Source organism: Pogoniulus pusillus, chromosome 36 (genome assembly GCF_015220805.1).
Source record: "Pogoniulus pusillus isolate bPogPus1 chromosome 36, bPogPus1.pri, whole genome shotgun sequence".
NCBI classification, from domain to species: domain Eukaryota; kingdom Metazoa; phylum Chordata; class Aves; order Piciformes; family Lybiidae; genus Pogoniulus; species Pogoniulus pusillus.
The window spans coordinates 3,916,269-3,928,467 of NC_087299.1; the positions used below are offsets into that span (position 1 = coordinate 3,916,269).

The 12,199-nt window shown below is 41.9% G+C and overlaps 1 protein-coding gene across 1 annotated transcript; it reads right to left on the reverse strand.

Moving 5' to 3' along the window:
• Positions 1–4,378: 4,378 nt before the first annotated feature.
• On the reverse strand, positions 4,379–9,963 carry LOC135190402 (trichohyalin). The gene is made up of 4 exons (XM_064171755.1): positions 9,957–9,963; positions 6,628–6,765; positions 6,340–6,564; positions 4,379–5,728 (listed from the first exon to the last, which is right to left on the reverse strand). The coding sequence occupies exons 1-4, from the start codon at positions 9,961–9,963 to the stop codon at positions 5,094–5,096; spliced, it is 1,005 nt and encodes a 334-aa protein (XP_064027825.1). The 3' UTR covers positions 4,379–5,093.
• Between the last annotated feature and the right edge of the window lie 2,236 nt (positions 9,964–12,199).

Consider the following 12,199-nt stretch of genomic DNA (forward strand, 5'->3'; position numbering starts at 1 on the left):
CATCATCCTCATAGCTCTGTGCTGGACTCTCTCCAGCAGATCCCTGTCCCTCTGCAACTGGGGAGCCCAAAACTGAAGGCAGTGCTCAAGATGAGGTCTCAGCAGGGCAGAGTAGAGGGCAGGAGAACCTCCCTTGATCTGCTGCACACACTCTGCTAATGTCCCCAAGGACCCCATTGGCCTTCTTGGCCCCCAGGGCACATTGCTGCCCCATGGATGTTCTCTCCCAGCACTCTCAGGTCTCTCTCCACAGGGCTGCTCTCCAGCAGCCACAGTATCACAGTGTCACAGTATCACCAAGGTTGGAAGAGACCTCACAGCTCATCAAGTCCAACCCTTTAGCACAGAGCTCAAGGCCAGACCATGGCACCAAGTGCCACGTCCAGTCCTGCCTTGAACAGCTCCAGGGACGGCGACTCCACCACCTCCCCAGGCAGCCCATTCCAGTGTCCAATGACTCTCTCAGGGAAGAACTTTCTCCTCACCTCCAGCCTAAATTTCCCCTGGCACAGCCTGAGGCTGTGTCCTCTTGTTCTGGTGCTGGCCACCTGAGAGAAGAGAGCAACCTCCTCCTGGCCACAACCTCCCCTCAGGTAGTTGCAGACAGCAATAAGGTCACCCCTGAGCCTCCTCTTCTCCAGGCTAACCAATCCCAGCTCCCTCAGCCTCTCCTCGTAGGGCTGTGCTCAAAGCCTCTCCCCAGCCTCGTTGCCCTTCTCTGGACACGCTCAAGCATCTCAATGTCCCTCCTAAACTGGGGGGCCCAGAACTGAACACAGCACTCAAGGTGAGGTCTAACCAGTGCAGAGTACAGGGGCAGAATGACCTCCCTGCTCCTGCTGGCCACACCATTCCTGATGCAGGCCAGGATGCCACTGGCTCTTTTAGCCACCTGGGCACACTGCTGGCTCATGTTCAGGTGAGTATCAATCAGCACCCCCAGATCTCCCCCCACCTCCCAGCCTGTACTGACACACTGCTTTTAGCCCCAAACATTATTTTCTTTGCAACAAATCCTCACCCCAGGACCCATTTCCCTGCTGGGATGAGATTTGCTCTCACAGTACAAAGTTTAACAGGTATGAGAACCCTTTTCTCCCCAAAATGAACCAGTCTGCCCCCCCAGATCACCACCAGCACCAGCCCTGCTCAGCAACATTCTGCTTCCATCATGAGAGATTTATTTTGTGATACCCACCCCCAACCCCAGCATCTGTTTCCCTTGGCACAAAGCTTCGCTGGGTTGGCTCCTGCTAACCCCACCCCACTGCCAGGCAGTGCTGCATGATGATGGTCATAGAATCATAGATCAGTCAGGGTTGGAAGGGAGCACAAGGATCAGCCAGTTCCAACCCCCTGCCATGCCCAGGGACACCCTACCCTAGAGCAGGCTGCACACAGCCTCAGCCAGCCTGGCCTCAAACACCTCCAGCCATGGGGCCTCAACCCCCTCCCTGGGCAACCCATTCCAGCCTCTCACCACTCTCCTGCTCAACAACTTCCTCCTCACCTCCAGCCTCACTCTCCCCACCTCCAGCTTTGCTCCATTTCCCCCACTCCTGCCACTCCCTCACAGCCTCAGAAGTCCCTCCCCAGCTTTTTTGGAGCCCCCTTCAGATCCTGGAAGGCCACAGTAAGGTCACCTGGGAGCCTCCTCTGCTCCAGCCTGCACAGCCCCAACTCTTTCAGTCTGTGCTCACAGCAGAGCTGCTGCAGCCCTCTCAGCATCCTCCTGGCCCTGCTCTGGACACTCTCCAGCATCTCCACAGCCCTCTTGTCCCAGGGGCTCCAGAACTGTTTGCAGGACTCCAGGTGGGGTCTCAGCACAGCAGAGCAGAGGGGCAGAATCCCCTCCCTGGCCCTGCTGGCCACACTGCTGCTGCTGCAGCCCAGGCTCTGCTTGGCTTTCTGGGCTGCAAGTGCACACTCCTGGCTCCTGCTGAGCTTCTCCTCCAGCAGCACCCCCAAGTCTCTCTCCTCAGGGCTGCTCTCCAGCCTGGCACAGGGAATCAGCCAGGATTTGGGATTTGGGGGGGCAAGGGAGGAAAGGCAAGGAGGAACACATGCATCCCCCCATCTCCCCCACCCCCATTTACCACCAATTTTTCCCATCTAGAAAGGAGTTGGGAACCTTTTTTATTGGCTCCCCATCCCCAGCTGGTTTGTGGGAGTTGAGTTTTGCCATTGGATTTTTTTTTGCAGGGGATTTATGCCCTGGAGGTGCTTCCTAAGGAAAGATAAAAATAATCCCATAAATTACTGTTAATTAGAATTAATTTTTTTCAGGGTACAGCATGATCCTGGGAGCTGGGGGGAGGGAGGAGGTCTGAGCTGGAGCACAGGCAGGCATTCTCTGGTTGGTTTTGCTGGTGTTTTGGGAGTTGAGAGTCCAGTGGCTGTGCTGCCACTGAGTGAGACCTGGCCAGGCTGGAGAGCTGGGCACAGGAACCTCAGTCCTGCAGGGGAGGAAAAACTTCCTGCAGCAGGGCAAGTGAGGGGGGAGCAGCTCAGTGGAGAAGGAGCTGGGAGTGCTGGGGGACAGTAACCTGCCTGTGAGCCAGCAATGTGCCCTGGGGGCCAAGCAGGACAAAAGTATCCTGGAGTGAGTTCAGAAGAGTGTGGCCAGCAGGTCAAGGGAGGTTCTGCTCCCACTCTGCACCCACAGAAGCAAACCTCTCCCACTCGGAGGGGTGGCTGCTTCCGAGGGTCACCTCCACAGCACTGGTGGGCTGAGGGCTGCCCAAAGCACAGAGCACAGAGGGTCGTGAGAGGTGGTGCAGAGTGCAGCTGGAGGGCTGGAGCTTGTGGTGCTGCCCAGGGGTCGGGGCTGGATCTGCTCTTGTTCAAGGGTCTCTGTCAAGAGCCTGGGTGAAGGCACAGAGAGGATCCTCAGCCTCTTTGCTGCTGATGCAGGACTGGCAGCAGTGGCTGATGCTCCCCCCAGGCTGTGCTGCCCTTCAGCCAGACCTGGGCAGGCTGCAGGGTTGGGCAGAGGAACCTCCTGAAGCTCAACCAGGGCAAGGGGAGGGAAAGAACAATGCCCTGCAGCAGGACAGGTGAGAGAGGACCTGCTGGAACAGCAGCTCTGTGGAGAAGGAGCTGGCAGTGCTGGGGGCAACAAGTGGCCCATGAGGCAGCAATGTGCCCTGGTGGCCAAGAAGGCCAATTGGGTCCTGGAGTGCATGAGGAAGAGTGTGGACAGCAGACCTAGAGGAGTGCCCCTCTCCCTCTACTCTGTCCTGAGGAGACCACAGCTGGAGGACTGGGTCCAGTTCTGGGCTGCCCAGTTCAGGAGAGACAGAGAAGTGCTGCAGAGAGTCCAGCAGAGGCTCCAAGGCTGCTGAGGGGCCTGGAGCAGCTCTGTGAGGAGCAAAGGCTGAGAGCCCTGGGGCTGAGAGCCTGCAGAAGAGCAGCCCCAGAGGGGAGCTGAGCAATGCTCAGCAAGAGCTAAAGGAGCTGTGGGGAGCAAGAGGCTGGGGCCAGACTCTTGTCAGTGGTGCCCAGGGACAGGACAAGGGGCAGAGGGCACAAACTGGAATCCAGGAGGTTCCATCTGAGCAGGAGGAGAAAATTCCTTGGTGTGAGGGTGCAGGAGGCCTGGAGCAGGCTGCCCAGAGAGGTTGTGGAGTCTCTTTGTTTGGAGAGATTCCAACCCCCCCTGGCTATAGTGCTTCTGGGCAAGCTGCTGTGGGTGCCCTGCTTCAGCAAGGGTGGGGTTTGGACTGGATGATCACGGAATCATCGAACCAAGCAGGTTGGAAGAGAGCTCCAAGCTCAGCCAGCACAACCTAGCACCCAGCCCTGCCCAACCAACCACACCATGGCACTCAGTGCCCCAGCCAGCCTTGGCTGCAACACCTCCAGCCACACAGACTCCACCACCTCCCTGGGCAGCCCATTCCAATGCCAATCACTCTCTCTGACAACAACTTCCTAACAACAGCCAGCCTCAACCTGCCCTGCCACAGCTTCAGGCTGTGTCCCCTTCTTCTGTTGCTGCTTGCCTGGCAGCAGAGCCCAACCCCACCTGGCTACAGCCTCCCTTCAAGTAGTTGTAGACAGCAACGAGGTCACCCCTAAGCCTCCTCTTCTCCAGAGCTCCCTTCCACCCACCCCACCCTGGGCTGCTGTTATCCCTGTGGAGCACTTGGCAGGATCTCAGGGTGTGAAGCTCCTCCAGCAAGCAGCTCCTGCTTTAGCAGAGAGAGGGTTTGGAGTGGATGATCTCCAGAAGGTCCCTTCCAACCTCTACCATGCTGTGACTCTGGGCTGGTTCCCAGCAGCAGGAAGCCAGGAAAGAACCAGCAGATGGATTTTTGGTTTGTTTGTTTTTTTCCTGCTGTTGTTTTGGTTTGGGTTTGGGGTTTGGTGGGTTGGGTTTGGTTTTTTTGTTTCCTTTTTGTTTCATTTTCCTCTTTATTTGAACATTGCAGAAATAGCCCTGTGGAAGTGGATCAAAGTGCAACATACACAATATTTAAGAGAAGAAGGAAAAGAAAGGGGAGGGGGGGAAAAAAAGGAAGGAAGGAAGGAAGGAAGGAAGGAAGGAAGGAAGGAAGGAAGGAAGGAAGGAAGGAAGGAAGGAAGGAAGGAAGGAAGGAAGGAAGGAAGGAAGGAAGGAAGGAAGGAAGGAAGGAAGGAAGGAAAACCCCAAACCACAACCCAACCAAAAAAACCTGCTCTGAGCTCTGTCACTCAGCAGAGAGCCTGAGCCAAGAGGGCAAATTGGTTGTTTGGGTCTGGTTATGGTTTGGGTTGAGTGAGGGTTGGGTTTTTTCCTTTCTTCCCCCCCTACCCCCCCCCTTCCCCCTCCTTTTGTCACCTTTTTGTTGTTAGTTTCCAACGCACATCCATGCAAAAAAGAGTCCCAAAAGAAAGGTTAGAAAAGACAGAAGTGAAAGGGGGAAAAAAAAGATGAAAACCAACAAACCAAAAACAAACAAAAAAAAAATCTGACCCCAAACAACAACAGAACCACAAAGCCCAAACGAGCCCTCGGAGGAAGCCGCAGACCCCCGGGGGCTGCGCGGCTCAAGGGAGGGGAGCGCTGCGCTCCGGCGGCTCCGAGCCTTTGGGCACTCTTGTGGTGATGTTCAGCTGCTGCTCTCTTGCCTCTCCCTGCTGCTTTGTTGCCTCTCTCTGCTGCTCTGTTGCCTCTCCCTGCTGCTCTGTTGCCTCTCCCTGCTGCTTTGTTGCCTCTCCCTGCTGCTCTGCTGCCTCTCTCTGCTGCACTGTTGCCTCTCTCTGCTGCTCTGTTGCCTCTCCCTGCTGCTTTGTTGCCTCTCCCTGCTGCTTTGTTGCCTCTCCCTGCTGCTTTGTTGCCTCTCCCTGCTGCTCTGCTGCCTCTCACTGCTGCACTGTTGCCTCTCTCTGCTGCTCTGTTGCCTCTCTCTGCTGCTCTGTTGCCTCTCACTGCTGCACTGTTGCCTCTCACTGCTGCTCTGTTGCCTCTCACTGCTGCTTTGTTGCCTCTCACTGCTGCTCTGTTGCCTCACTGCTGCTCTGTTGCCTCTCACTGCTGCTCTGTTGCCTCTCTGCTGTTTTGTTGCCTCCCTGCTGCTCTGTTGCCTCACTGCTGCTCTGTTGCCTCTCTGCTGCTTTGTTGCCTCTCTGCTGCTCTGTTGCCTCTCCCTGCTGCTTTGTTGCCTCTCCCTGCTGCTCTGTTGCCTCTCACTGCTGCTCTGTTGCCTCTCACTGCTGCTCTGTTGCCTCTCTGCTGCTCTGTTGCCTCTCTCTGCTGCTTTGTTGCCTCTCTCTGCTGCTCTGTTGCCTCACTGCTGCTCTGTTGCCTCTCTCTGCTGCTCTGTTGCCTCACTGCTGTTCTGTTGCCTCTCTCTGCTGCTCTGTTGCCTCACTGCTGTTCTGTTGCCTCTCTCTGCTGCTCTGTTGCCTCACTGCTGTTCTGTTGCCTCTCTCTGCTGCTCTGTTGCCTCACTGCTGCTTTGTTGCCTCTCTCTGCTGCTCTGTTGCCTCTCTCTGCTGCTCTGTTGCCTCTCTCTGCTGCTCTGTTGCCTCTCTCTGCTGCTCTGTTGCCTCTCACTGCTGCTCTGTTGCCTCTCTCTGCTGCTTTGTTGCCTCTCTCTGCTGTTCTGTTGCCTCTCTGCTGTTTTGTTGCCTCTCTCTGCTTTGTTGCCTCTCTCTGCTGCTCTGTTGCCTCTCTCTGCTGCTTTGTTGCCTCTCTCTGCTGCTTTGTTGCCTCTCTGCTGCTCTGTTGCCTCTCTCTGCTGCTCTGTTGCCTCACTGCTGCTCTGTTGCCTCTCTCTGCTGCTCTGTTGCCTCACTGCTGCTCTGTTGCCTCTCTCTGCTGCTCTGTTGCCTCTCTCTGCTGTTTTGTTGCCTCTCTCTGCTGCTCTGTTGCCTCTCTGCTGCTCTGTTGCCTCTCTCTGCTGCTTTGTTGCCTCTCACTGCTGCTCTGTTGCCTCTCACTGCTGCTCTGTTGCCTCTCTCTGCTGCTCTGTTGCCTCTCTGCTGCTCTGTTGCCTCTCTCTGCTGCTCTGTTGCCTCTCACTGCTGCTCTGTTGCCTCTCACTGCTGCTCTGTTGCCTCTCTCTGCTGCTCTGTTGCCTCTCTGCTGCTCTGTTGCCTCTCTCTGCTGCTCTGTTGCGTCTCTGCTGCTCTGTTGCCTCTCTCTGCTGCTTTGTTGTTGCCTCTCTCTGCTGCTCTGTTGCCCCTCACTACTGCTTTGTTGCCTCTCACTGCTGTTCTGTTGCCTCTGCTGCTCTGTTGCCTCTCTCTGCTGCTTTGTTGTTGCCTCTCTCTGCTGCTCTGTTGCCCCTCACTACTGCTTTGTTGCCTCTCACTGCTGTTCTGTTGCCTCTGCTGCTCTGTTGCCTCTCTCTGCTGCTTTGTTGCTTTAATTTTTGATCCATAACTTTGAAACTTATTTTTTTTTTAAATCCTTAATTTTCAATCCATTATTTTTGATCCAAATTTTTTAGACTCCTTCTTTTTTTTTTTCTTTATCCTTAATGTTTCATCCATTCTTTTTAAACTTCTTTTTTTGTTTTTTTAATCCCTAATATTTGATTTTTTAAAAATCCATTTTAAAATCCATATTTTTAATGCATAATTTTTTGGACTTTTTGGGTTTTTTTAATCCTTAATTTTTGATCCATAATTTTGATTTTTTTTAATCCTTAATTTTCGATCCATATTTTTGATTTATTTTTCTATCTTTAATTTTCAATCCATAATTTTGATTTTTTTTTAATCCTTAATTTTCAATCCATAATTTTGATTTATTTTTTTAATCCTTAATTTTAAATCCATAGTTTTGATTTTTTTAATCCTTTATTTTCTATCCATAATTTAGATTTTTTTAATCCTTAATTTTCGATCCATAATTTTGATTTTTTTATCCTTAATTTTCAATCCATAATTTTGATTTATTTTTTAATCCTTAATTTTAAATCCATAGTTTTGATTTTTTTAATCCTTTATTTTCTATCCATAATTTAGATTTTTTTAATCCTTAATTTTCGATCCATAATTTTGATTTTTTTATCCTTAATTTTCAATCCATAATTTTGATTTTTTTAATCCTTAATTTCAAACCATAATTTAGATTTATTTTTTAATCCTTAATTTTCAATCCATAATTTTGATTTATTTTTAATCCTTCATTTTCAATCCATAATTTTTATTTTTTAATCCTTAATTTTCGATCCATAATTTTGATTTATTTTTTTAATCCTTAATTTTCGATCCATAATTTTGATTTTTTTAATCCTTAATTTTTGATCCATAATTTTGATTTATTTTTTTTATCCTTAATTTTTGATCCATAATTTTGATTTATTTTTTTAACCCTCAATTTTCTATCCACACTTTTTATTTTTTTTAATCCTTAATTTCAAAACATAATTTTTATTTGTTTTTTTAATCCTTAATTTTCAATCCATAATTTTCCTTTTTTTTTAATCTTTAATTTTCGATCCATAATTTGGAAACTTTTTTTTTTAATCCTTCATTTTTGATCCATTATTTTTGATCCATAATTGCTAAACTTTGGATTTAATCCTTAATTTTTTTTAATCCCTCATTTTTAATCCATTATGGATAAAAATGAATGAATCAAAAGTAATTTTGGGCCTTTTTTTTTTTAACCTTTAATTTTTGATCCATAATTTTGAGTTTTTTTTTAATCCCTAAATTTTGATCCATTCTTTTTGATCCATATTTTTAATGCACATTTTTTAAACTTTTATTTTTAATCCCTAATTTGTGATCCATTATTTTTGATCCCTAATTATTATTCATAATCTTTTGGACCTCTTTTCTTTTTTAATCCATAATGTTTGATCCATATTTTTTGGACTTTATTTTTAATCCCTAATTTTTGATCCATTATTTTTACTCCATAATTTTTGATCCATTGTTTTTACTCCCTAATTTTTGATCCATCATTTCAAAACTTTTGGTTTTTTTTAATCCATATTTTTTGATCCATAATTTTTGGATTTTTTGTTTTAATCCCTAATTTTTGATCCATTATTTTTAATCCTTCATTTTTGACCCATCCTTTGGAAACTTTTTCTTTGAAATCCCTAATTTTCAAGCCTTTCTTTTTGATGCCTAATTTTTGATCCATCATTTTCAGACTCCCTTTTTTTCTAATCCCTATTTTTTGATCCACAGTTTGAAAACTTTTTCAATCCCTAATTTTTGATCCATAATATCTGAACTTTTTTTTTAATCCCTAATTTTTTTATCCACAATTTTGAAACTTATTTTTTTAATCCTTATTTTTTTTTTATCCCATAACTTTCAATCCATTTTTTTTTACTTCTTTTTTTCCTTTTAATCTATTTTTTCCATTATTTTTGACCCATAATTTTTGGACCTTTTTTTTTTTAGGCCATTTTTTTATTCCAAATTTTTTTAACCATAATTTTTAAACATTCCTTTTTTAATCCATTCTTTTTGATTCACATTTTTTTATCCATAACTTTTTACTTCCTTTTTTTTTTAAATCTATTATTTTTCTCCATAATTTTTTACTTATTTTTTTAATCCATTATTTTTAATCCATATTTTTTACTTATTTTTTTAAATCCATTATTTTTAATCCTTTTTTTTTTACTTCTTTTTCTTATCCATTATTTTTAATCCATAATTTTTTACTTCATTTTTTTATCCATTATTTTTAATCCATAATTTTTACTTCATTTTTTATCCATTATTTTTATCCATAATTTTTTACTTCTTTTTCTTATCCATTATTTTTAATCCATAATTTTTTTACTTCATTTTTTAATCCATTATTTTTAATCCATATTTTTTTACTTCATTTTTTTATCCATTATTTTTAATCAATTTTTTAACTTCATTTTTTTATCCATTATTTTTAATCCATAATTTTTTACTTCTTTTTTTTTTTATCCATTATTTTTATCCATAATTTTGTACTTTTTTTTTTAATCCATTATTTTTTGGAGGTTTTTTTGTTTCATCCATTCTGTTTGATTGATCACTTTTGACTCTTTTTAATCCATTCTTTTTCATCTATTCATTTTTTATTCACTTTTGGACTCATTTATTGGATCTTTTTTTCCCCTATTCTTATATACTTTTAAATGCCTTTTTTTACCTATTATTTTTGAATCTATTGTTTTAGTTCATTGATTCTTGATCCATAATTTTTGACCTTTTTTTTTTTTTTGAGCCATTATTTTGATCTATTTTTTTTCTGTCTACCATTCAAACCATTTTATGTTTTATTCTTTTAAATCCTCTTTCTTTAATCCATTATTTTTAGCCTATCTTTTCCAATCCAATTTTTTAACCTATGCTTTTGCTCCCTCAGGTTTAGGTTTGGCAATTCTTGATCTAATGCTATTTTAATCCACTGTTTCTCATCCATTAATTGTTGACCCATTCTTTTTGATCCATTCACTTAGCTCCATCAGCTTTCAATCCATTCATTTTGATCTGTGCATTGTTGATCTATTCTTTACCCACCATTTTTGATCCATTACTTTTTTGATCCAGTGATTTTTGATCCATTATTCAGCTTCACTTTAATCCATTATTTTGTGCTCTAATTTTTTTAACCTATAATTTTGAACCCTTATTTTTTAATCTTTTTTTTTTCATCTATTTTTTGACCCATTCATTTTTTGACCCATTCCTTTTTTGACCCATTCTTTTCTGGCCCATTCCTTTCTGGCCCATTCCTTTCTTACCAAGTATTTGGATCCATTGATTCTTTTTTATCCATTGGGTTTTTATCTATCATTTTGATCCATTTATTTTTTGTCTATTACTTTGATTCACTCTTTTTGATCCATTTATTTTGATCCATTTAATTTTAATCTATTACTTTGATTCACTCTTTTTGATCCATTTATTTTGATCCATTTAATTTTAATCTATTACTTTGATTCACTCTTTTCGACCCATTTATTTTGATCCAATTTTTTTATCTATTACTTTGATTCACTCTTTTTGACCCATTTATTTTGATCCAATTTTTTTATCTATTGCTTTGATTCACTCTTTTTGATCAATTTATTTTGATCCATTTATTTTGTTCCATTTATTTTTTTTATCTTTTTGATTCACTCTTTTTGATCCATTTATTTTGACCCATTTATTTTGATCCATTTAATTTCTATCTATTACTTTGATTCACTCTTTTTGATCAATTTATTTTGATCCATTTATTTTGTTCCATTTATTTTTTTATCTATTACTTTGATTCACTCCTTTTGATTCTTTCATCTGTTCTTCTGATTCATGTATTTTGATCCATTTATTTTTCTTATCTATTATTTTGATTCACTTATTCTATTCCATTTATTTTTGATCCATTGGGGTTTTTTTTATCTGTTTTTTTTAATAATTTATTTTGATCCATTTTCTTTAAGCTGTTGTTTTGAGTCACTAATTTTGATCCATTAATTTTTGATCCATTGGCTTTTTAGCAGTGATTTTAACTCACTAATTTGATCCATTCTTTTTTAACCCATTGCCTTTTGAGCTGTGATTTTGATTCACTAATTTGATCCATTCTTTTTTAACCCATTGCCTTTTGAGCTGTGATTTTGATTCACTACTTTGATCCATTCTTTTTTAACTCATTCCCTTTTGAGCTGTGATTTTGATTCACTAATCCTGATCCATTCTTTTTTAATCCATTGCCTTTTGAGCTGTGATTTTCATCCACTAATTTGATCCATTCTTTTTTAACTCATTGCTTTTGAGCTGTGATTTTGATTAACTAATTTGATCCATTCTTTTTTAACCCATTGCTTTTTGAGCTGTGATTTTGATTCACTAATTTCATCCATTCTTTTTTAACCCATTGCCTTTTGAGCTGTGATTTTGATTCACTAATCCTGATCCATTCTTTTTTAATCCATTGCCTTTTCAGCTGTGATTTTCATCCACTAATTTGATCCATTCTTTTTTAACTCATTCCCTTTTGAGCTGTGATTTTGATTCACTAATTTGATCCATCCTTTTTTAACCCATTCCCTTTTGAGCTGTGATTTTGATTCACTAATCCTGATCCATTCTTTTTTAACCCCTTGCCTTTTTAGCTACAAATTTGATTCACTAATTCTGATCCATTGACTTTTGATCCTTTCCTTTTTTTTAATATATTCTTTTGATTCATTAATTTTGATCCATTCATTTTTTAATCCATTTAAAAAATCGATTTCAATTCATTAACTTTTGACCTATTATTTTTTATCTACTATTTTGATTCATTAACTTTTGACCTATTGGTTTTTTTTAATCTACTATTTTGATCCATTTATTTTAATCCATTCATTGTTGTTACCCATTATTTTGACTCACCAATTTCAATTCACCAATTTCAGTTCCTTAACTTTTGACCCATTGTTTTTTACCCACTATTTGGATCCATTTATTTTGATCCATTCATTTTTTTTACCTATTATTTTGGTTCACCAATTTCAATTCACCAATTTCTATTTATCAATTTTGATTCACCAATTTTAATTCCTTAACTTTTGAGATATTGCTTTTTTTTTATCTACTATTTTGATCCATTTTTTGATTGTTTGCTATTTCACTTCATTTATTTTGGTCCACTTATTCTTTTATCTATTACTTTGCTCCATATATTTTTGATCCCTCTTTAAAATTCTACTATTTTGCTCCACTGTGGGTTTTATTTTGCTCCATTTATTCTTTGATCCACTACTTTGCTCCATTAATTTTTGCTCCA